The following is a 24778-nucleotide window of genomic DNA, read 5'->3' as shown; positions in this document are numbered from 1 at the left end:
TGCTTAGGACGCATAGCAGAAAGAAGAATCTCGTGAACTCTGTCGTGAAAGGACCAGGAAAAAAGCGTCGTGAAGGCGGAAGCTCTCCCTAGCGCGACCGAGCAGCAGCGTAACTACCGGTATGATCGGCGAAGGTGGCGTGTATGTGGAGACGGGTGTAGAGTATAGGGATAGAAATGGGATAGGCGATACCTAGGTAAAGAGTACAGCTATGCTCTCCGTGCTATCGAGCCCCTTTCACGCGTTCTACGGTTCTATCCTAGGTTGTAACACTTGACAACAACTTTACGTTAAAGTATAGCTTTTCCTATGGACGTTGCCTAAGAGCACGTGACAAAGTGCCAATAGTGAACGAAAACGCGGATAGGTGATCGTTGGCTGACCAAGGACGTGCTCAGCTTAATCGGCCCGAACACGTTCACACAGCTACGCAGCCAGTAGCTCACAGGACGAGCGACTTCGCCGAAGACGTGGGTCGCACTCGCTTCGCATAGCTGAATCCGATCTCAAGCATCACTCCTATTATCTGTTCTACTACGTAAGAAGACGAGCGGGCTTCTTCAATTGTGCTACCCAGCCCAGGTATAGGTTTTCAGCCATCACTTTCGTCGCTTGCCTGAGCTGCCTGGCTCCTGCATTGCGTCCCTTTACTGTGTACACACGCTGGACCGAAGTAACTCTGTGGCTGCGTTCACTTCTTAGCAGTTGGTATAGCCTTCCCATTCGCAGGTATACTACCATAGGTAGCCATTGCTCACCCCCGTTCACTTGCCCCTGAAAGTTGAGAGAGCCTTCGTGGACACCACCACCATAACTACTCTTCTTAGCGCAACTCTTGATGGTCATATAAGAGTAAATTGAACGGTCTATCTTGCCGCGTATGACTTTTTATCTGATTGCAGTGTTCGGCCGCCACTCAAATTCCGGTAGCAGGAGACGGGACAGGCTGCAGCCTCGCGAGGAGGAGGGAACTTTTCAGCTGAAAGAAGAGCGAATGTGATATGCTTGCTCATAGAGTTGCGCCGGCGCTCAATGAAAATTCTAACATTGCGCTACAGACACGTAAAGCAGCGACGTGGATTGTTACCGCGCATATCGTCCTACGACATTGCCCATCTTATAACGCTTGGAAAGGGACTTACGTTGAAACATCGTAAGCAATCTGTTGAGCGCATGGGATACGCAAGTTGTTTGACCAAACAGACAAAATTTCAGTTGTCCTACCATCGATAATGAGGGGTTGCTCTGTAAAAGATGTCCAACCTGGAAACAAGCGGGATGTGTACATACCAAGTCGAGGGATTGTCCCTCACATTTGACTTGCAACCACAACTTCAATCCGACCCTAAAGTTTTGTAATATATCAATAATCTAGTTGACCCCTTGCAGCTATTTAGTGTAGGACTAGAAGCAAGGTAGTAACTCTGTAGTGCCTGCATAGACTCGTACAGTGGCACCGTGGGTATCAAAGTGATGTTCACCGCCTTGTGTTCAGAAGGTTGGAGTTGGCAAAAGCCGATCCTGCAAGTACCAAGATAGGCCCTCAAGTGGACTCGATCATCGTTTACCTCTGCACTATTGGTTCCTTTGATAAATGTGGGAACACAATTGTACCTTGGCGAATGAGATACAAGTCAGTGCAAGTTTATCAACGCCTTCGATACGGCATTAGAATATGAGTGTTGTGAACTCATTTTTCCAAAATCCCACCCCAACGGTTCGTGGTCTTACACTAAGATTGAGACTGCCGCGCTCAGAGTGTTCAACTTGATATTCACGGCCAGGGTGAGTCTTCTGTAGCTTTGCTATTGGCATTGTCTTAGGCCATTGGGTGATCGTCTAAGCCGTTGTGGGCGCGTTTCTGTGGTAGTTGGTACAGTAGCCTGCCAGAGGAGCTTATTGGTATACATACAAAAATTGCATAGAAGCGGGCAGGAATAAGCTTGATTGCACCAACAGTTGTAGGGGATAAGAACTGGCGGGACGAAGAATTTTGCAATAGCAGATCTTTGGATATCTACATCTGTCGCTCCACATTTCAGATCACTTATCTGATGTCGTGCATTCCTGATGGCCGTTGTCGATGATACTACCGTAGAGTTTTGTAGATAGCGATTTAAAGGGACCAGGGTGCACGTCAATCACGAGATGTAGATCGCGTTCCAGACCGGCTTTTACGCTCCGAATCACTGTCTGATTGAATCGCTTGTAACTAATCAAATCGCTATCTGCAAAATCCTACGGTAAACAAAAACACGCTGGCGTAGCGGTTTGTCGCTATCTAATCTATGGCCGAGTTCAGTGATACGTTTGGTGGCGCTGCAGCTGGATGTTTATGTGGCAAGCCTTGATTGGGTAAGTTCATAGTGGAGGACAGAGTCTGAACAGCGACTCACAAAAGCTTTCGCACAGTGAGCTTGCCTGGAGCATTGCAACCCCATTTCTCTTGTATGCTGGCCCGAGTCATGATTGAGTCGCCCAATCTCGTCGTCAACAATTGTATCAGGCCTATCGATCTATAATTTGCAACTCAGCCCTCGTTTGCGCCAGTGGCTTCTTCCTAGCCAGTTGCATTGCTAGTATCTAACCTACCACGACTTAGCGTTTATTGCCTAATCCAGCCATCCAGCGATTGGACCACCTTCTGGCTCCGAAACATCAACACCGCGTTCAGATTCGCTACCCTATCCGCACCCAGACCTTAAGAGGGGCAATTCAGCGCAAATGTATGCAGACTGAGTTGGGGGATGCGATGAATGATACGATAGGAGAAGCGACGCTGGGTGGACACATGAAATGCGCGCTTTCTTCCTCTTTGTCGATCTTTCTTTGCTTTCATTGCACGTCTGAGTACCTGACCTACCTGACCAACCACACTCCAACCGTTGTTCCTCGCTCGTCGCGCCGTCTTGGATAAGTCTATATATCACAATCGCAGAGATCACTCCCCAGCTGCAACCATGACCGAGGAGACCGTCCCGCTCGCAAGCAACTGCGTCCAACATGACAACAACATACCATCGACCATGAGCTCCCACCGCGCACTTCTTACTCTCGCCACTTTCCTTGCACTTCCGCTTGGCTTCGTATACGTTATGTCGCACTGCAACCACTTCGCACCAACCACACCCTCGTTTACGCAATACCAGTCGAATTACCGACATCCACACGCGACTACGCGGGCAAAGCAGTCGATGCTAGAAAACATTGGCAAGCTTATGGCTGAGGCTTCTGCGTCACCACTGATTCAGCACATGCAGATACGATTTTGCGCTGGGGAGGATTTACGTGACTGCACGGCGTATGCGTATAATCAGGGCTGCACAAAGATCAAGGAACTAAGAGTTTTGAGTATAGCGGAACCAGACATGTTTGAGGGAATGTACAGCGCTTGCACTGTGTATCGGTAAGTATACTCATTCAAGGCCTCTGACTCGGGACCTAGAGGTAGATGCTAATGCTAGAAGAAGACGCGGTGTGCAGAACTGCTCGGTGGAAGAAGAGGGCTCATTTCAGCATGTCAAAGAATTTGTGGTCAACTGGGACATGCAACATGAAGATGCGGAGTTCGCCAGTAATGGGGTCGTGCCGCTGTTGCAGAAGGAGTGGATATCGGATATTGGATCGTTCAAGTGCCGGTGACAACGTTTGATTCAGAGGATGATGAGAAATGAAGACTTGTCGAGTTATAAGTTGGATCGGTATACCCTAATGTCTCATTCAATGCATTCAACATGATAAGCCTCTGATAGAAAGCAATACAACTGAGCTAACGATCAAAAGCAGGATGACATTACGAGGACTATGGGCCCCTTCCGCAACCATGAACAACTTCCACAAGCCCACTGGCGACCAATTACATTACATTGACACCGCCAAATTTACTTCAAAGCCATACCAGGACCAGCCGAAGCACACCAATCTGCTTCATCCTATGCAGTTGTTCGATTACCCCAGTCCCTCTTGTCTTTGCCATCTCCTCCCTGTTCATTGTTAGACCCTCTGTTCGAGACAGAAATGCCTCCAACTCAAGTCTTGAACCAGCTGAACCGCATCACAAGCCACCTCTTCAATTTGTGCGAGCAGGAATTTGACTTGAACGAGATCCTCTGCTTACTCAGCGTTTTGCATGCAGTCATATAGTTCTGCAAAGGGCCTTCTGAGACTGCTGAACTCGACATGTATCTAGGCCTTATTCTGGATGTCATCATAAATGAACATGCGACTCAGACTAGAGGTTGCGTTGCGTACAGTCATGGAGACACGACGTTTGGTTTTATCTAGATTGGGCACTACGGCTGAGAAAATGGACATTCTGAGAGAGTGGTTGAAATGGTTTGGGTCAGATCGAGTTCATTGCTTGTGCCGTGGCACAAACATTTGACATCAGATTGCTGGTTTGGTAACAGCAATTATGGTGGCTGTGGCTCAGCGGCAGTCGATCCTGCCAGCGAAATGACCATAGCTTTCACCTATCACGAAACGCAGTCACATAGTTCGCCATTTTGACCTTCATAAGCCGCCCGCCAGTCTCTGATGACCAACACCATTACGACCGCGCACCCACACTTATCCACCCTTTTCTCAACATGGCGCACCCCAACAAGCCTCCCAACCTACCTCCCAATATGCCACATATGCCTCCCATGCCTGACCTCTCCCACGTCAGCGCTCACCTCGAAGGCGTGGCCGACCAGCTTCGTCGACAGTTTGGGGGCCCCGGTGGCGGTCGCCGTCCTGGTCGCACCACCGGTGCGGTCCCTGCTGCAGCTATAGCTCAGGTTCACGACAGGATCAGCGATCTTGCACATCAGGTTGAAATGATCCGCAACGACATCAATACACGTTTGAGCCGTCTGGAAGCCTCGTAGGTACCCTTCAAATACAAGTCGAAGCCACGATGGGCAACAAGTTGAACAGTCTGGATCGTCACACACTCGCATTGTTACTTTGTCATACGCACATCATGATCCGTGTAAATTTGGCTAACTGCCATAGTGACTGGAACCAGCGAGTTCGACGTATCAACCTTGGGCGGCCCAATAACAATACGCGTCTAGCACCTCTGTCGCATCATCTCACAAATACGGCGATTCCTGGGTTCCCGCAGGACGACCAGGAATGCTTCAATCTGAGCGGTATGATACACTCACGTCCACACATAGTGGGTAAACTAACAATGATATGCAGACTTGGAGGTTCAGCGCATTCTCCACTCCCTAGGTCACGCCGGTCACGATGTGCATGCGCGTCGGATCCTGTTGGAGAACATCGTTGGTGTCAAGGAGAAGTAGCTGTAAGGTTTAGGCGGGCCGTAATGGTGGCAAAGCTCTGGGTTTCGCCTCGCATGCTGTGGTGTGGGGTGGCTTCTCAGATGTTCCGACATGGCAATGTATGCTCCGAACATGGTAGGCACACTTCTGGGCGTTGATGTTTCCGTGGAATTCGTGGAATTGATTTCGAAGTACACAGATTCAATATCGCTAGGACGTCTTTGAGTGGCAATAAAGCAAATGTAAGAAAATTCTGAATGATAAGGTGAACCATAATCATTACCATGTATGTTGGATGATCCGCCGAGTATAGACTCCATGAAGTAAAGCTTTATTAAGGAATTACATGTATATAGGTGTGAAGTACCAGATCAAAAGCATGTTTTAGTAATTCTCTCGGATGGTTTCCTCCGTCTCGATGAGCTTGGAATTATCAACACAATGAGAGAGCCAAGTAGCCCACCATTGATACTCTGACCTAACCTACTCTAGTCGCACCATAATCTCATACACGTCTCTTCTACCCAGCCGGGTTTGTACAGGTGAATGGTGTGATGCCAGAAGATTCAAACTGCGCTTTCATGTTAATAGCCGCCGCCCAGACACCCAGGCCTGCCGTAGATAAAGCTGCCAAACCGAAGAGAACATCGAACGTGTTCCAGATCGGCTTCTTCATATAACCGCGCACCCAGCGCTTCATGCCAGAGTCCACGCGACGAAGTTCACCTGTCGGGGCGTCGAATGTTTCCTCCGGCAGCATGGCGTCTTTTTGAACGTTGAAACCGACTTTAAGGAGGGGTGGGAAAGTCTGAAGACGTCAGCGAGGCCGAAAGGTGCAATTGGTGATGGGAAAGAGCTTACATATTGGAATTGCATGATGCACAGGGCACCAACCAGAGCGAGTAGATTCGCAATCTGTGGAACTGCCGCAGCAACCACAAATGCAAGACCCCAATAAATCGGAACTGACAAAGTAGATTAGCATGAGCAAAGCCTTGCAAAGACGATAAGAAGGACGTACCGATGACCACCCAAAGAATCTTACCAGTTTTCTTGTCCAGTGGTGGGAAGTTGAATATGTCTTGCAGAACAGAGGCGTAGATGACTTTTATGCCAATGTTCCCATAGAGTGCCATCGCAATTAGTCCGGAGGTATACGAAACCGCGTTGCCAAACGTCTGCCAAGAATACGCACTCGACGGAATACCTTGGTAAGCGAGCGGGTACGTGAATTGGCCTTGCGCGCTGTAAACAACCATGCCCATGATGATATAGACGGCATAGATAAAGGCCTCTGCACAGATCAAGCTCTTCCAAAAGTCCATCGGTCGTCGCATCTCCGCCATTAGCTCATTGAAGAGCACCGCACCGCCATATGCGTAGACGCAGTTCATCACGCCGCCCATGTCTAAAGGTGGGGGGTACAAAGTCAGTGTAAGTCTACAATGAGGGAAGTGGGTGAAGTAGGTGTTCTAGCCAGCTACTAATATCTGAAGATTCCAGGCTTAAGAGGTGTAAGGCCTAGAGTCTTAGACGATCGCCTAGCATGAACACCCACTTTGTACACCCGACATTTCGTACAGTCGCTAAGGCCAAGGCCCACGGGCCAATTGGCCGATGTAACTACTGGGCCTTCCTCGACATTGTTCGCAATCTCAGCAGCCTCGTAATTTGGGGGGTACTTGTGCACCACGATCATAGTCATAACAATGACAATGATGTTCAGCCAGACAGCAACGTTGGCGAGCCATCCCAGCTTCTGGAGTGTGCGAATCTGGCCCAGGATAAGTCCAAGGGTAGCAGTTATGGCCTCTGCCGCTACGACTACATAGCGGTAAGCATTACCATCGAGCCGAGGATTTCAGAAACTACTTACAACAGAGAAATCCCGTCCCACTCTTCCCAGCTGCCATCTGCGCCAACGCCTGCCCATTACTCTCCGTGATCAGCGCAACCATGAGAAAGAATTGGAACATCTGTAGGATGTTGAACAGATACCGAGCCCAGTTGCCGTAAATACGAAACGCAAGATCGCCGTAGTTACGAAGCGGGTAGCGAGTGGAGTCTAAACCCACGAACATCTGCCAGATCTGAAGGCTTGAATAAAAGGCAAGCCCACCGAAGACAGTGTAGAGCGCGAAGCCGGGCCCATAGCCCATTCGGCTAACGGCCCATGGAACGTTGTAGGGACCTAGGATATCAGTGGTAATGAGGTAGAAGATCGAACCTGGACCGACGTCAGCATGTATCCATCTGATTAGGTATGCCCCTTCCTTTGGTCTGCTCACCCCATGTCGCCGTGCGCATTGCGCCGCGAGCATGATTCAACTCTGAGTCTGTGACGGCAGACGCACTGTCAATGACAGCAGGATCATGTGGTGTCTCAGATCCCTTCTCGTTGACACCTTCGGTCGCATTAGAAGTCGGTTCTTCACTGCGCTTGCTCAGACCTTTCCGCTTGAAGAGGCCAATAAGCCCAGCCCCTTTTTGTTTCGATGCTCTTCTCTGCCACTCGGGAGCGCTTCGCCCAGTAATGGTACTCCTCGAACGAGATCTTTGCATCGTTGTAGAAGTTGGGGCGCGTTTGAGGCACTGTGGCTTGCACACCATCTGCAGAACCGCGGATGCCCTTCCCAATCGTATCGGCCTCCTTGAGATGACGCGGGTCAGCCACCCCGCCCACGAGCGCTCCGGACGCATGACCTGTCGCCATCGCTAATTGTTCAGTATGAATCTGTCGCTGACACAGGAGTAAGAAGTAAAGTGTGTAGAACGGGGAAAGAGATGGAGCGACATTATGGAAACGTCATGCACAGCCTTGCAATATAGCTGAACATAGGATCCTGGAATAACGTGCAATTACGTGCACAGCTACCAGCTGTAGTTAGATAAACATGTGTGCAGACGATATCTGCCGATAATGGATAAATGCGGTTAGCCGGTACGTTACTTACCGTCACTTGCACGCCAGACCAGTTGTTGCGACCGGGATCATGATAAAGTGACCCTTGCCTGCATATACGCAGCATCAAACAGGCAGGTCCTGTTGCAAGCAAAGATTTCCGGTCGTAATCTTAAGGTTAACAAGCAGGCGCTAGGAGCTATTGCAGTTTGCTTGTCGTACATAGTCCACTGTATCCAGATCATTGCATAGTGTCGTTCTGGTGACGTTGCCATTCCGGGTATAACAGTGGCGACTGCTGAGATTGCGAATTTGTAATTCTGTCTATCCAAGTACTGCTGCTAACAACAAGGCCACCTTAACTATGCGGGCCTAAAATATCAACCTGTCGAAGTTTCTTAGTTATCGGGGCGCGGAGTGATAATGGTATAGTTACAAGTAGGACAGCTCGTCTTTGTGTTATTGGTCTCCGGATACCAATCTGTGCCATAGGTTGCATTCAACGTCACGGCGCCGACCACGTTACCGCTTTCTAACCGGATCCACGTGTCGGCTTCAAGACCGCCGAGCTGAGATTTCGAAATAAGGACCTGTCGTGCACCGCGCTCCCAATTCCCGTATCCGCCATATCCCGAATGCTGTCCGAAGCAAAGATTGACACCGTTGCCAGCGACGGTCATGTTAGGCAGTTGTGTATCCCATTTGTAACACCAGGTGTCGCCATGGTCATGTCCGGAGAAGACACCGATGATACCAGATATAGTTGAAAGAGCTTGCATGAAAGGTACATCCTGACCGCCGTAATCGCACGATCCATCATTCGTCTCGCTGTCCGGGCACCATCCCTGTGCCTGTGGTGCTAAAGGCACATCATCATTGATGCCTGGTTCGTTGTGTGGGTGCACACCGGTTTGTTGGAAGGCGAAAGAAGCGTAGGTGGGAATGTGAACAAAGACGAAAGAAGGGAGAGTTTTCTGATACTTGTTCACTAGTTCGGCGTTTGTCTGTTGGAACCATTCCACAACTTTAGTGTCGACCCAGTTCTTGAGGCCGATTTGGCCACCGGCAGCGTTTCGCTCCTGATAGCGGGCACCGCCTCGGCTGTCGAAAAACCATAGTATTAGATCGGGCGCGCAGTCATCTGCTACGGTGCAGTTGTTGCTGTAAACGGGAAGATAGTAGTTCGAAGTTCCGACATCGAGTTCCGAACCAGCCACCATCTTCTGTGTACGCGAGTTTGGCCAACGCTGTTCATGAGCCAAGAGCGCATCTGAGGAGAGGTTGTATTGGTGGTCATGATTGCCATAGGCGGAAGCCCAAGTCAGGTTTCTCTCTAACAATGGGCCGACAATCTGCTCAATATAGACGGTAGCATTTTCAAGGAACGCGTTATCGCCGGTAATAAGGTCACCATTGAGGACCACCAATTCCGGACTTTCCTTGTCGAGAATCTTATTGATGACCTTAATGGTATTGATATCTTGTTGTGGTCCCCACGAGTCCCAGGCATTCTCCCCCGTATGCAAGTCCTCGAAGATACTGAGCTGGAACGTACCGTCGGCGCTGAAGTGAAGTGGAGCAGCCGCGGTCGAGCTGTTTGTGTATCTCTTAGCGGCCGGCCATGCTTTGACGGGTGATAGTGTAGCCACAAGAAGGCCAGCAGATATTGAAACCAACATGATCATGTCAACGAAGTTGAGACGAACGGCTCACCTGGAAAGACGTAGAGGCCCCGACGAGGGCGTAAGCTCAAGAAATACCTGCGACATGGTTCAGGGGCACCAAGCAGCTGCCGCTAAGATATCGATTGATAGGAGCTGCCGCATCTGGATCGATGGATGCTGTCTGCAATTTACATGTTGTTGAGGTGGAGGACGGGTGAAGAGGAGAGAACCACGAGCTCGGATCGCAGGCAGCCATTGGCTCGCTTGAACAGGGTGACAGGTAGCGCGACACGAGCGCGTGAACGCGCGCCCATGCGTCTCGAAAACGCAACATCGCGTGGCAAATTCATCCCATCCCACGTACAATAGCAGTTCATCAATCATTGTCAGGTTCAACACAGATTCACGTGGTGACTTTCGCCTTCCTCATCAAGACCGGCGTGCGGTTGTTTGGGAAGGCGAGCACAGGACCCGCACCAACGGCTTCGTACCACTGTAGCAACGAGCCTGATCGTGAGAGTCAGCTGGGACATATCGACCTCGTACCTAGCTGGCCACTTACTGAATAAGTAGCTTGCCGAGCCCCACGTACTGGAAAGATCGCTTTGATACTCGCACCAAGTATACTTGTGCGACCCCAGGCCGAAGCATGCACACAACCTAGAACAGGCATCAGCGTTGACCATAGAGACGGCGTAGATTACGTACAAGAAGCCCACAGATCCAATCGCGGCCCATCCTCCGATCCACCATCGAACAGTCCATGGTATGGGTTTATACCACACATCTTGCGACTCGATCGTGAACATGATCGCGGCAATCAAGAAGCAGACCGAAGCCACCACTTGGGGAACCCAGAAGGCAGCGATCTTCTGCCACCATGCGAGACTAGAAAGCACGCCCGGTAAAACCACGATGCCAGTGACGCCGTACAACGTAGCGCCTAGGAGCTGAATGCTGCAAGCGACGTAGCCCAGTTCGCGGACATGATATGTCCTCAACGCGTGCCAGGTTGGCCACCAGCGCCATGTCATATACTCGTTGAAGGCTTCATGGTCGCCGGGCCCATGGTCGACTGCTTGACGACGAGATGGGGTGGGCTGCACAGGATCAGGCTGCGCCTCAGCGTCACGATTGGTAGCTGTTCGCCACATGGCTTCTACATTCGTACCATCGCCGCCGCAAACATCTGCTCGAGTCTTCTTACCAACATCATCGTTTGTATGCGGGTCGTCGGAGTCGTGATGGTGGTGATGGGGGATGATATGGCCGAAGAAGGTATGGAGCTTCGCGTCGAGAAGTTTCTTCTTGTCTTCGTCACTACCTTCTATCCAGAAACGCTTCATAGCCACACCCGCGAAACAGCCGTCGTTTATAGCTTCAAGATAAGCCATGACAGCACCTGTCTGGTAGCAGACGACCGCCCCGAGGAAGAACAGTATCGGACCGGCATACTTGTCTTCTCCCTCAGGCCAGTATCGGTTCGGGGAAGCGAGCGGACCGAAAGCGAAGGCGCCGTCGACGATGAACATTGCGGAACCGACAGCGTATGCGAAGCTACACAGGTGAGCATGTAACCTGACGGCGACTATTCTTTGAAACCCACCCAGACCAAAATGCCATATCCCAGTACGGAAACGTCGACACCATAGTCCAGATATTCTGCGCAACCGCAAGACATTTAGCAAGGAACGTATGCGTGCGAATTCGCTCTGAGTACATCTTGCTCGATTGGTGAAGGTACGTTTTCTTCTTTACAACTCTGTGAGCTTCTCCTTCTTTGATGGATTGCGTAGGAGCCAACGCGAGTGACGGTGTGTGCCCAAGCGCGTTATCTTTGGCTTGTGAGTCCAATTTCTCGTCGCCTCCGCCGGCGCTGTTGTCACTGTGATCGTCCGGTGCGTTCGCATCCTCAATTCCTCCATTAGCTCTCAAGCCATGGCTAGCTGTGGTTTTTGGAGCGACTTCGGTGGCTCCATTTAGTGCGTGCTTGGGACGGGGACGCTCTTGTTGTTGTTCGCCATCGAAGTTTGGTTCCTGAAAGACGACATGATCACGCCCTTCGTCTCTGGTTTCCTGGGCTCCTACGCCTAGCTGCCGAAACGTGATTTCTTCAGACATCGTGCCAACTTCGTTTCCATATGACCAGAAGAAGGCAATTAAGTTGACAGACAACGGATTCAGCGAAGAGAACAGCACGCCGGGCAGGTCCATGAACTTCCAATGTCGGGTAAGCTTTTAGTTCCCGCGAACAAGCTTCGGGCGATGCTTGGCAAGCGACGGTGCCCCATGCTATTGGCTTCGATTTTGCCACCTTACGGGATTCGGATCCAGAGGCCACACGCGACCACACTGCGGTGCACCATGACGCACCGCGTTGGTTTCCTGTTTGACTCCGTTTCACGCAAAGTTGGGCGCGCAGTGCACGCTGCTTGGCCGCTGATCGTTCAAGAGAACGACATAATTCCCACTTTTCCTTCACTCGTGTGCCAGCAATTGCGATGGTAGATAAGAACGAGATTTTCGGCATCAACGCAACGTGGATCACGAAAGCCACCGAACCAAGTCTTGAAGTTTAAGCGATAAAGATGTTCACAAGGAGGGAATCCTGGTTGACGAAGTCCAGAAATACGAAAATCTATACTCGAGGCCTCAAAAGTTGAACGCAGGTGACGATGCCGCGCATCTTCCATGGCTATTCTATCATAGCTTTCATGGCCAGTGAGGGCAGGATTAGACATCACCTGAGGCCGCCACAAGGCAGACGAGCACCGGGGGTAGACTGGAACAAAGGTATGGCGCTGTTTCAGAAACATCTTGAGTTCAAGATGGCTCAACTTGTCGAAGACGGTAGCGTCGCGATTGCAGGGCCGGCAAAGAAATCTGCGCGGGAGACTGCGCTTTTACGACTGTAGCTGACTGGAGCGAGTTTTATTGATGGACGAAGATTGTGTGATCACTTATCTTAGGCACGGAGTATCAACAGTATCTACATTATACACTCCCAGCTCTTCTTTCAACACCGAGGGCGCTGCGTGCGGTGGCCAGCTCCCCCGTTAGTAGAATGACCGCCTCACATCCACGGGCGTGAAATGACTTTTGCAAGAAATGTATCCTGAGTAAATGATGAATGAAGTAGGAAAATTGGACGCATCTTTCACGCTACCTCTACCGCCCGGTAAGCAGCGGCACTCGCTTCATTCCATAGAGACTTGTTGCAATTCGCACTAGCCTAGGAGAGCAACTTCCTACACTCCCTTGACATGTCCTAGAATAGGGCTCCCATGAATACATGGACGGAAGGTCAAGATTCTGGCCAGACGTTCCCAACGGTTCGAAGCGATAGTCGACTGCACTTGTGGCAAAATGCCATACATCATGTAACTACGCAATCTAATAGTGCCATACAGTAGATGATCTTATCTATTTCCAGGAAGTGCGAGATGCGTGGCAATGAATATGCGCCGACGTTCCGATTTCGTAGAGTGGCCGTTTGTTGTCGAAGTCTGCTGAGATAGGCGCGTTTGTTTCGTGGACGCCTCATCGCTTGGATGATCGATGATTCGCTATCAGTACAGCATATAAAGCTCCTCGCGCTTCTACATTGTGTCCTATAAACTTCTCTTCAGTTATTGACATAGGATCAGATCTTCTGTATAGAGTCAAGGCGCCCCTATATACTTACACAAATCGTGCCTGTTTAGCCAGCTTCCAATCCTGCTTTGGGCGGATCCCCTGAGCCAACGGTTACAAGTTGAACACTCCCAGATTTAAGAGATAGTAAAGTCTATTTGGAACACTAGAAGCATTGAAAAAGGCTTGATGGGTCTCATCCCTTGTCTGCCAGTAAGACAAACACTGGCAAACTACGCCATGAATCAAAACAGGGGCAATGAGACATTCGACCATGTCGTAGTACTTGTTCCGGAAGCTTATGCTCGCTTCCTGTTGCTATGGGAGCTCGATGTTGGCATCGCGGTTGAAAAGTCTCTGTTCGGCCCAGCAACGCCGTACCTTCACCTATTCACTTTCATCAACCCTTTGACTCCGACGAACATTGCGTCATAGATCACGCTCTTTCCTTTTTCAAAGAAAACTGTCTGTGCGAAAAGCTTGCGCAGCGACAGCGTCGAGGTTGATATATTTGCCTCTCGCCCGCTCTTCACACCAAAGCATCCACCTGCGATCTCGACCACATCTGCGCACCAGACAGTCTTTCAGTTGCTCCACAGCATACGATCCTTCCATTGCTTGACAAGATCCAAGGTCTCGTGCTCAGCAGCACCCTCGAATCTCGCGCAATTGCACACTCTTGCTCGTGCCCAACCTTGTCTACCGCCATAACAGCCATACACTACACAACATAACCTCCACCACATCGACCAAGATGTCATCCCGCTCCACCCGCGCCCACTCCGCCGAACCGCGCTTCATGGCTCCCACCTTCGCCTCGAATGCGCGTGCCCGCCGTGCCACCTCCGCCGAATCATCCATCCCAACCGCCCCTTCATCCATCCGCATGACGCACTCAAAGTCTCGTGCCAGCTCGGTTCAGGCTCATTCTGCCGTTACAGCATCTCCCGAGCGTGTCCAGCGCACTGTCAAGACGCTTTCCAAGCTACAAGCCCTCTCCTCTTCCGTTGGCCTCACTGTGCATGAGCGACCATCCGACAGCAAGTCCGTCCCGGCAAAGCCTCACCAAGATAAACTCAATGACTCCACCGCACCCCTCGCCTTCGAAGGCACTCACAAGCTCCAGCGCACCGGCTACGGTGATGCACGCGCCGCTCGGGAGGACCGGATGGGCAATGCAATGTCGACCATTGCACAAGCCAAGGGTCTCATCGACGACGAGACGGCGAAGAACTGGAGCACTTCGTGGCGCACCAAGGGCCACATCAAGCTCAACTGGTCTGAGCAAAAAGTTGCGAAGTACAATGCCGAGAATGGCGTTATGAGTGAGAGTTTGATGAGCTTCAAGGAGGCGGAGGCCATCAAGAAGAAGAAGGATCAAGATTTGGAGGAGTGGTGCATGGCGTACAATCTCGGCATCATCGATGAAACCGGAAATCTAACCGGGTCACGGGCTGAAATGCCTGTCATGAAGTCGAAGTCGCGAGAGCGCGATGCGAGGAGGGAAGACGCAAAGAAGGAAGCGGAGAAACAGGATCCGCTGAAGAAGGTGAAGGAGGGTAGGGTTACGAAGAAGATTGGGCCAAAGAAGACTACCGATTTGCCCACCACTACTAAAGGTTCGTCGCCTGCATCATCTCCGGCCGCGAAGCCAACGAAGAAGGCGGATGTGGAGACTGCCACAAAGCCGGCGAAAGCCGCACCCAAGAAAGCCGCTTCGAAGAGCGTGAAGAAACCTGATGAGCTCCCTATCGCTCATCGTCCTGGTCGACCTTCTTACGCAGAGTACGAATATTACGAGCTTGTTGCACTATGTAGGGATCGCAACATCAAGTCTGGTGGGGGGGATCAGGCTGTTCGAAACCACCTGATTCGAGACGATATCGCTCTCGATGACCGTCTGCCTACTCGCGACGCAAAGAACTACACGTCACGTAATGAGAGCAAGACTTTGGCTCCGGTGGTGCCGAACATGCCTATTGCTCCTCCAGCCGTCTATGTGCGTCCGGCCCCCAAGAAGAAGGGCACGAAGCGCACCCGGAATGGCGATGACGATGACGATGACGATGACGATGACCAGCCCAAGAAGAAGGGCAAGAAAGTGAAGACCACCTAAGCTTCACGGCATCTTCAACACAGCGGCTTTACGCCACCGTTCGCGAACTCGCCTCCCACCGTCCGTCTTACCTCGTCCCACCTCTTCTCGGCATCCTCCTCAGCATCAAAAGCGTACAACCACCGATTCCTGATCTTCACACTCTCCGGATCAATGACTTTATCCTCTTCGACACCCTTCAGCGCCCCATGCCACCGATCCCTCAAATCTTCGCCATTCGTCTGACTGGCCCTCGTTCTCGGGAATCTCAGCTTCTCATACGCCCTCGTTGCGATCTTCACGTCTTCTCTATCGACTTTGTTCAGACAAACCGCTAAACACCCCGCACTCTCCACCGCCTGACTTGCACCCTGCGCACTCGTAGGCAAATGCGCGTGGCAACTATCCCCCAGTAGCACGATCCTATGGCTTTTCGGACTCACCCAGCTCCCCAATGGCTCACGATAGCATATCTTCCAATCGAGACACCTCTCCGTCACCTCGACGATGCCCCTGATGTCTGGATCCAGCGTCCCCACAAGCCGCCGTACTTCATCCATATCGCCCTCCTGGAACCAGCTCTCAGGCACATCGCCATCGTCTTTGTGCGTCAGAATCCAGTTGAACTCTTTCCCTCCCCTCAGCGTATTCTGCACCAAGTGTAAATCCGGTCCGATCCAGAAGTTTACGCAATCACCATCTCGCAAGTACTTGTTCAGCCTATCATCCCTCCGTTGCTCCTCGGTCGGCTTAAAGAACGCCCGGAAACATGCATACCCCGACGACACCGGATCATCTCTACTACCCAGCACGAGCGGGCGTGCAAGACTCTTGATTCCGTCTGCAGCAACAACAATATCTGCTTTCAGCTGCTCACCCGATTTGAGCGTTATTACGGGTTGCGGGTCCTTATCCTCAAAATCGACGACCTCACTCCCCATTCTGATTTCGATACCTTTCCTCCCTACCCACTCAAGAAAAACGTCGTGGTAATCCCCGCGATGTCCGATATACCCCGCCATATCCATGAGAGGCTGGGTTGCGAGTTCTTTCCCGTCATGCCAGCGGCGGATCGTCATGTCGGGTGCTTGGTTTCCTATGCGCTTGATTTCGTCGACGTCACAGCCCCATTTCGAGAGGAGGTCGAAAGCATTTTGCCCGAGACCTAGGGAGTCGCCCAGGCGACCGAAGGCGCGCACTTTGTCGAGGACGCAAAGGACATCGTGGCCATGATGATGCAGCGCTATCGCGGCAGCGCATCCTCCCAAGCCAGCACCGATGACGATTGCTGTGCATGTCAGCGATCTTCCTTGATTCTATACGCTTTGTTTTGCGCGTACCTGTCAACGGCGGGTTGTGCGGCGTTGGCAGTGGTTGGTATGCCGTTGAGCCCATCTCGTCACTCTTGCCTATCCTCTTTCGTGTTTTGTTTTGCGATTGCTTCGTTTATGATACCCTTTCTCTACTTTCTTCCCTTTGGACGTCGAAGCCTCAGTCAGTTAGTACGCTATCGAGACGAAGTAGGTTAGCTGGGTGAGCAGCGCCGTGCCTATAAGTCCGGCATAGCGGAACGCATACTTGGTCATGGATATCAGTTTCCAGACGTCGTGGGGCATGCAGTGGTACAATGTGGGGTCGGATGGCGGGGTAGGAAGGAGCGAGTCGGTAGTCTAGACCCCACGGCAATGGAAAAAGCTTGCGCTTAATATAGCTTTTGGAGGAGAAGATGGCCGACAGGCAGGAGATTATGACTTATCTGATATAAGTGACTATAGCTTGGCCTTTGATGCAGCGGATGGTGCAATTGTACCTCCCCCGATAGCTTTATGAATCCGATCGTCTCCCGCAAGCAACTCCCAGCCTTTCCCTCTGTATTTCTTAGGCCAAATACCGTTCCTCCCCGGAGCCATGATCCCGTTAGGATCCAGTGCATCCTTGATCGTCTCATTGAACCGCATCAACGCATTGTCATTCCAGTTGTACGTCCTCGCAACCTGATCCGCATACAACAGATGCGTTCTATACTCGCCATACCCCTCCCTCGCGGTCTCGGCGATCAGCTCAGTCATCAGGGTGTTGACGCGACGTTTCTCGTCGTTGGAAGAGCGGTCATAGATAATGTTAGTGATGTAGTGCATTTCGCGTCCGGCGATGCAGAGCGTAGGGAAGAGGTCGATGCCGTGCTTCGCGTGCAGGCGGACGTTGATCTCGTGCACTATTTTGGCGTCCTTTCCACGGGTAGGGGTAATGGGGGAGAAGAATATATGCGCGGCGTTCGGTTTCCAGTTCAGCCAGTCGAGTTCCCGGAGGACGGGAACGCCGGAGCAGACGAGGACGCGGTCGTGGAGGTAGTCTAAAGGTGGGGGTACAAAGTCAGTGTAGTGACCATAAATTAGGGAAGTGGGTGAAGTAGGTGTTCTAGCCTATTACGAATGTCTGAAGATTGCAGACCTGGAGGTGTAAGGCCTATAGTCTTAGACAACCACCCAGCCTGAACACCCACTTTGTACCCCGGCATTGCGTACGGTCTGGCGGGACGTCCGATGGGAGGAAGAAATTGTAGCCCTTGATTGCAGAGAAGGCGGAATCGATGATGTCGAGCTGGGCCTTGATGGCTGCTTCATCGCCGTACTGTGTTCCATAGAAGACCCAGGCGCAGTCGCCACAAGGCATTCGCGAGGCGTGCTGGCGAATCACCTCGCGCGGTAAAGGCCCTGAGCCAGAGTACCAGTGGGTTTTGGGCTGTCCAGTTACGTTCAGCTCCTGTACGACGTGGCGTAGCTGCGGTATGTTACCCAATATGCTTTTCTGCGCCAGAGGCCGAATGATCTCGACAATGTCGGGGAAGTCTTCGTCGCGTGGGAAGGTGAGCATGTACGATTGGTGGCCGGTTGCGTGCATGAGGTGGAATCCCATCTGGCACACGATACCAAAGTTGCTCTGGGAGAAGATGCCGTCCGAGTACGGTCCGTATGCGGCTGGAAAGGACTGCCACGTGGGATTGTCTGCGCCGTCTTTGCCAGGCAGTGCGCCCATGCCTGTTCGGAGTAAATCGCCGCTCGGAAGAACAACCTCCATACCGCAATGTGCGCCGAAATGGTCGCCCATAGGTGTGTATCCCACGCCACGGTCGATAGCGTTTCCCAGCACACTGCCACCACCGAGGTCCGGACAATCGATCCAGAAGGGCAAATTTCTTTTCTGGATCTCATCATATAGTGCGAAGTATGAGACGCCTGGCTCTACCACACATGATGCATTCCCAGCATCGATGTTCAGGATCTTGTTCATCCGCTTGCCCAGGTCTACCACGACCGAGCCAGGCACTCGTGGAGCTGTTCCACCGTAGCCAACATTCCTTCCCATGGAAATAGGATATAATGGAATTCCAAATTCGTTTGCCCATCTCACAACGGCTTGTACCTCGGCGGTCGATGCAGGGTAGGCGGTAGCGCTGGACACGAGATCCTCTTGGTCGACAAGATGGAACGCGTCGTGCGTGTTCGGATGTTCGAGATACCAACCATCAACCAGTGGCTTGTCGTTTAAGATCACGTTTTCCGGCCCTAGAGCTTGCCTTAAGGCGTCAATGGCTTCGTCGAAGGCTTCGCGAGTCGTATCTGGAGGCAGGCGCACACCGTGGCGGCGGGGCACGCTTTCGGGGGCTGTCTTATTCGAAAAGAGCTTATTTTTGGCGTTCTGGGCAATCTTCGCGAGGCGTGGAGAGATACCGCTATATCTCGCCTCAAGGTTGGGAGGCGGAGCTTGGTTCTTCATCGCGATGGTTGGATAATGGCGGATTCCTCCGACAAAGGCGGACCTGGCCTATAGTAAGCTGAAGCAAGATGAGCCCATCCATTTTGGACCTATGAACGGCTTATAGATGGTCGGGGTGGTCCAGTCCGCGGTGCTACAGCTTGTCGTTCAGATGCATGTGGGGAGAGCAGGGGATGTTCTGCGGGTGGAGCAAATTCCCCCGCATTGAGCTGCGATTGGCTGCTGCACTTCATCCTCGTTTCTCTAGGCCTGCTTCCATCGCTCACATCTTCCACATGTTCGCAACGATGTATCCCCACAGCGATGCGTACCCTCGAACTGCCAGTCGTAAGATCCCTTGCATCCAGAACATGGGGCTGGTGGTAAAGAAAGTTGCCGAGCGGCAAGGTGCAACGTGTGCAACGAAAGAGTTATCCCATGGGACCTACAACAATCCCTCTATATCGTCATCCGCTGGCGTCAGAGAAGCTTTGGAACTTGAGCTTGCCAGTGTTTCCCGGTTTTCCCTGCCGCGATGCTTCCAAGAACATCGTGTACTTGGGCTTGGTCGTGAACCGCCATTGGGCGACTATGTTTACTCTCAAATTATACGGTGTCGGCGATGCTTTATAAAACGCAGCCCCAGGACACTCACTGGACAAATTATCATACCTGTATCGCCGGGTAGTTCCCCAAGAAGTCCTGTCCCAACAGTGCAAGATCAGTGGCGAAGTCTTCCCTGCACTCGGCCCAGTGCACCTTCTCTTGGCGGTTGTGAGCATCAGAAAAATTAATTCTACTCGTGCTCTCAATCACCGGGCGTTATATAGTCTGGATAACGTGAGCGAACATTCGAACCTGAAAACAATCGTCCACTGGTGCGACAACGGCGTAATATCTTCGGCGCTTGTGATAGCATTTCTGACACCAGAGCATCAAAGCCTCGCGAAGGAGGTTGACATACATGATGAGTCCGGTCAAGAAACCGCAAATAAATCCAGTTCAGCGACGTAGCGCGTGAACCACTTGCTCTGGGTATGCGAAAAGGATGTCGAAGTACGTCTACGCATAATGAGAACTTAGTACGTTGTGAGCTAAGTGTACATGTTGCACGCAGTACTTTGCGAAGCTAGTCACATGTAAGGATATCGTCTGCAGTGCAGAACATAGTCTCGTTACAGTAATCATATATACTTCGCACCTACTCCCGGAAGATAACATGCCATCCGCCAAATCCAGCGCAAATCCTACGACACCAAACCCCACTCCGCTACCGCACGCCCGCTTACCCTTGCCGCCAAAGCACAACGCAGTGTACCATCGCGCACACGGCCGATGCCGTCATCCTCGCCCACTCCGTCATCAGGACCCAACAGCGAGGCTGAGGTGAGGCTGCCTCAGCTGCGAGGCCACGCGAGACGCACGTGGATTACCCATTGTGGCGCCGGTTTCAGGCTCTGTCCGTGCGCTTTACTGGATGACTACCGCATCTGTGGTGCTGCTCGAAGCCTCGTGTCCGGCGCGTGGGGCCCACGAAGGTACTGGCGCTGGGACCTAGGGCGTGGGATGAATATTGTCACGCCTGGAATTGCCCTATTGGGAGGTAGTATTGTCGGCGAGACACATGGTGCGAGTGCACGGGATAGTTGACGAATTTCGGTATCGGCGAAACACCAAGAGACATATGCGCGCGAGGGATTTGGTGTCGCGTTTATGCGAGGGATTCAGGGTCGCAGTGTCCGTTTATCGGTTGTGGGCGACGGCGCTGCGGCCTTGTATCGGTCTTGACCGCATCGCGCGTTGGGGGCGAAATCTACGGGGTAAAGACAGAATCGTCCTTGTGCTGGCGCCGAGCTGGCGGCACCTGAGGCGCGTATTGCGTTTGGTGTGCACGATTTCGCGGTTGGGGGCCAAGTCGGAGCTGGCTAGTGTGAGGGACAGTGGGTAGCCGCGCCGCTTGCCATGTTGCAACTGCTCTATCAGGTCCTGAAACATGGATAGGGTGCTTAACTGTTTCCCGATGGGGAGTGCAGGCGCTACATGGCGGTGCGTCATGTTGGCGAGTAGGGGAAAAGGCCATGGGAACTGGATGATGCCAGCAATGTACGTGTACGTCAGGAAGCAGGAGGTCCATGCGTAGGAGCACAGTAGCGTGTTTGATGCGTCTTCGCACACGTTCGTACGGAAGTCGTGCTGTAGTGTATGGCGTTGAGCTGGTAGCAACTGGCGAATACCAAGCAAGCCGGCGTACAGCTGGCGTCTCGTGTATTCATGCCTTGTCAAGCATGGCGCATGAGGCTCCGTACACGTACACTAATAGATCGGACAAGGATCTGACGATGCGGCTCAGCTGGAGTCGTTTCGTGGGTTTATTGATTAGCCATTGCCAATATTTGCGGAGGCCAAATAAAGACGCTCGTGCAGCTTTGAACAAAGAACACGTTCTGGTCGTAGATTCTCAGACGTAGAGCAGGTCACTGCGACTGAAACCGCGCGTAGTCGACATTGTCATCTTTAGGACTCGTGGCGGCCCTGCGCTAAGAAGAGTACGAGCGCGGTGCTGCCGGGAGGCATAGATACAGCAAGTCGGCATCCACGAGTGTAGGAGCGTAAGCGCAAGGACGTGACAAACGAACGAGCTTCGATTGAACGAAGAAGCGGTTGCGTTCCAAGGTTGTCCAAGTGGGCTCGAGGAGGAGCGGTCGCACGTCGTTCCTCTTCACAGTAAGTAACGCGAACTAGCACGCTCCTACGGACCATTCAGGCCTCGTCTTTCTCACGGCGCATCCCATTCGGCCGACACACAATCCATCGTGGCAGCACCCGCCACAACATGACGGCCGTCTAGTCTCCGTACGGCGTGTTGGACTCACGACATGAAGACGAAAGCACCGACGCGGACTGAACTATGGGCGGGCCCCAAACCTCGCACAGCCACAACGTTCCCATAGCGTGCCTCGCCGTCATCGCGACCCGTGAGACATGGCTGCCACTCCTTCAGCTTTCGCATAAAGCTGGATCGGAGGTTTGCGTCGTAATATTCATCTTGTTCCAGCCGTTCCTTGGTCACTTTCGTCGCTACAGCATATATTTACCGTCACTCGCTTCCTTTTTTTTTAGTTGCCTTCGTTATGTCGCCGTCGTCGCCTTACTGGGGCACAGTTATGGACATGGATGCCAATACTAACGCTCAGTATGGGAAACGATTAACGCCTGTTATGGTGGACGAGGTGGCGGCGGAGACACCAGACCGTGTTTGCTTTTCGATTCCACGTTCAACAGATTTGAGGGCTGGATTCCATGATATCACCTTGCAGACTGTAGGCTCACACCTTTCGACCATTTGATAGCGATTGCCAACACTAACTTACAACAGTTCGCCAATGCCATCAACAAGACTGCTCGTTTCATCGAAAGGGAGATAGGCAGAAGTTCCATGTTTGAGACTGTTATGTATATGGGACATCCGGATGTGAGGCACTTCATCGTTCTATTCGCGTTGTGAGTCGTCTTCCTGCAGTAACCTTTGTCTCTTAATATCTCGGTTTCGTCCATGTACTGACTGCGCCGCAGAATGAAGACGGGCCATAAAGTGAGTATCACGATCCACGTGTAAAGCGTACCAAGCTGCAGCCACTACATATCCTTCCTCATACTGGTATCTCACCATTACGTAGGTACTCTTTAGCTCCCATCGAAATAGCGTAGCGGGCCACGCCGACTTAATTAAACGGACCGATTGCGGAATCCTTATGTATACGACCGGTATCCCGGTTGCAGGTATCCTTGAGGCGTCAAGAATGGTGAGTCGACGTCAAACGTTGCCCGATTCGAGAAACTGCTCATCAATTCTGTAGGAGTCATTATGCATGCCAGAGCTCGACTATCTATTTGACGAGTCAATACACACCGATCCATATCCGTATAACAAAACATTTGAACAAGCACAACATCACCCATGCATGGTCTTTCATAGATCTGGCTCATCCGGGATGCCGAAGGCAGTGGTTTGGACACATTGGATGCTCGCAACGACGGATGCGCAGCGCCTTATTCCAGACTTAGAAGGACGGCCCACAGTCTGGAATAAGATATTTGACAGCTCTAGGAGATGTTACTCTGGGCTACCAATATTTCATGGCGCTGGAATCGTCACTGCCCTTGTTGAACTACTGTTCAATGGTTGTACAGTTGTTCTGGGACCTCCAGGTATCCCGACCGCGAGGGTTTTTGAACAGGTGGTGGAATTTGGGCGTGTAGATGCTGCTAACTTGCTACCAACAACTCTGGAAGATGTCGTTACCTCTCCCGCTAGCTTGGCGAAACTTGGTCGATTGAGGTTTGTCACTTATACGGGAGGTGAGTCGTCAACAAGATATCTGACTGTACAGTAGGACTAACGACTTCGCAGGCTCCTTATCCAAAAGCGCAGGCGACATCATCGCGCCTTACACCCACCTCTACAATCTCGTAGCTAGCACAGAAAGTGGTACCCTAGTTCAACACGCCACGAACCGGGAAGACTGGCAATACGTTTGCTTCAACCCGAAATACAGCGGCATAGAATGGCGACCACGAGGGGGCCTTTATGAGCTGGTCTTCAAGCAAAACAACGATCTTGCAGACGTACAAGGAATCTTCAAGACATCTCCAAGATCACAGGAAATTTCCATGTCAGACCTTTACTCCAAACACCCTACGAAGCCACACCACTGGAAACACGAAGGCCGTACAGACGACATGATCGTTTTCAGAAGCGGGTGGAACTTCAACCCGACAAAACACGAGGTTTTGATCAGCTCGCACGGCATGGTACAGCATTGCATATTAATTGGAACCGGAAGAGACACGCCTGTAGCCATTATTGAGCTTCGACAGGAGTATAGTTCTGATCCAGAGGGAGCGCGAAAAGCTATTCTAGCTGAGCTAGGACCGAAGATCGACGAAGCGAATAGGGCTGCAGATACAACAGGCCAGTTAAGCAAGGACGCTATCATATTGGCAAAGCGAGAGAAGCCGTGTGTAATTTCTGGGAAGGGAACGGTGCAGAGGAAAGCTACGGTTGCGCTCTATCAGCGGGAGATTGAAGAGCTTTATGCATCTCTCGAACAGAGTGGGAGGGTGACTGTTTGATATTTGGACGGCCGGATCTAACGACACGAGACAAACCCGGCGTGATATTTAATGTCGCATCTCTGCATGATCAGGTGTTTGGCGAACGAATAGATTGTATGTTTTGATGGGTGGAGGCCACGTCGTGCGGCCGCATTTTCAGCCGATGGATTACAAATGATGGGCGCTACTGATTTCCGGTTGCTTCTCCGGACTGAATTAGGTCTTGTGAACTTAGATATCTATGTAGCACTGTCGAAAGCTCGTCTGTTGTGTGCTGCTGGACTTACTTTAACATTGGTCGTGTTTCGCATTCTGTTCGGCGCGATGATTGCTTAATGTT

At 51.7% G+C, this 24778-nt stretch overlaps 8 protein-coding genes across 8 annotated transcripts; 4 read left to right on the top strand and 4 right to left on the bottom strand.

Annotated features, from left to right (window-relative positions):
- Positions 1-2960: 2960 nt before the first annotated feature.
- N0V89_007056 (uncharacterized protein) lies at positions 2961-3642 on the top strand (the record flags this gene model as incomplete). Its single annotated transcript, XM_056215822.1, has 2 exons — positions 2961-3097; positions 3468-3642. 2 exons carry the CDS (start codon positions 2961-2963, stop codon positions 3640-3642), a joined length of 312 nt encoding a protein of 103 aa, XP_056070069.1.
- Positions 3643-4637: 995 nt separating this feature from the next.
- On the top strand, positions 4638-5294 carry N0V89_007055 (uncharacterized protein; the record flags this gene model as incomplete). The annotated part of the gene is made up of 3 exons (XM_056215821.1): positions 4638-4867; positions 4999-5138; positions 5191-5294. The coding sequence occupies 3 exons, from the start codon at positions 4638-4640 to the stop codon at positions 5292-5294; spliced, it is 474 nt and encodes a 157-aa protein (XP_056070068.1).
- Positions 5295-5793: 499 nt separating this feature from the next.
- On the bottom strand, positions 5794-7835 carry N0V89_007054 (uncharacterized protein; the record flags this gene model as incomplete). The annotated part of the gene is made up of 6 exons (XM_056215820.1): positions 5794-6081; positions 6135-6238; positions 6295-6681; positions 6855-7097; positions 7150-7500; positions 7628-7835. 6 exons carry the CDS (start codon positions 7833-7835, stop codon positions 5794-5796), a joined length of 1581 nt encoding a protein of 526 aa, XP_056070067.1.
- A 738-nt stretch (positions 7836-8573) lies between these two features.
- Positions 8574-9860, bottom strand: N0V89_007053 (uncharacterized protein; the record flags this gene model as incomplete). The annotated part of the gene is made up of 1 exon (XM_056215819.1): positions 8574-9860. One exon carries the CDS (start codon positions 9858-9860, stop codon positions 8574-8576), a length of 1287 nt encoding a protein of 428 aa, XP_056070066.1.
- Positions 9861-10242: 382 nt separating this feature from the next.
- N0V89_007052 (uncharacterized protein) lies at positions 10243-12053 on the bottom strand (the record flags this gene model as incomplete). Its single annotated transcript, XM_056215818.1, has 4 exons — positions 10243-10346; positions 10402-10499; positions 10548-11396; positions 11446-12053. 4 exons carry the CDS (start codon positions 12051-12053, stop codon positions 10243-10245), a joined length of 1659 nt encoding a protein of 552 aa, XP_056070065.1.
- Positions 12054-14226: 2173 nt separating this feature from the next.
- Positions 14227-15588, top strand: N0V89_007051 (uncharacterized protein; the record flags this gene model as incomplete). The annotated part of the gene is made up of 1 exon (XM_056215817.1): positions 14227-15588. The coding sequence occupies one exon, from the start codon at positions 14227-14229 to the stop codon at positions 15586-15588; it is 1362 nt and encodes a 453-aa protein (XP_056070064.1).
- Positions 15589-15602: 14 nt separating this feature from the next.
- Positions 15603-19344, bottom strand: N0V89_007050 (uncharacterized protein; the record flags this gene model as incomplete). The annotated part of the gene is made up of 4 exons (XM_056215816.1): positions 15603-16855; positions 16908-16976; positions 17378-17920; positions 18093-19344. The coding sequence occupies 4 exons, from the start codon at positions 19342-19344 to the stop codon at positions 15603-15605; spliced, it is 3117 nt and encodes a 1038-aa protein (XP_056070063.1).
- Positions 19345-23616: 4272 nt separating this feature from the next.
- On the top strand, positions 23617-24456 carry N0V89_007049 (uncharacterized protein; the record flags this gene model as incomplete). Its single annotated transcript, XM_056215815.1, has 2 exons — positions 23617-23621; positions 23718-24456. The coding sequence occupies 2 exons, from the start codon at positions 23617-23619 to the stop codon at positions 24454-24456; spliced, it is 744 nt and encodes a 247-aa protein (XP_056070062.1).
- Between the last annotated feature and the right edge of the window lie 322 nt (positions 24457-24778).

Source organism: Didymosphaeria variabile (genome assembly GCF_027946475.1).
Source record: "Didymosphaeria variabile strain IMI 356815 chromosome Unknown scaffold_5, whole genome shotgun sequence".
Taxonomy (NCBI): domain Eukaryota; kingdom Fungi; phylum Ascomycota; class Dothideomycetes; order Pleosporales; family Didymosphaeriaceae; genus Didymosphaeria; species Didymosphaeria variabile.
This window is presented reverse-complemented; position numbering and strand designations above follow the sequence as displayed.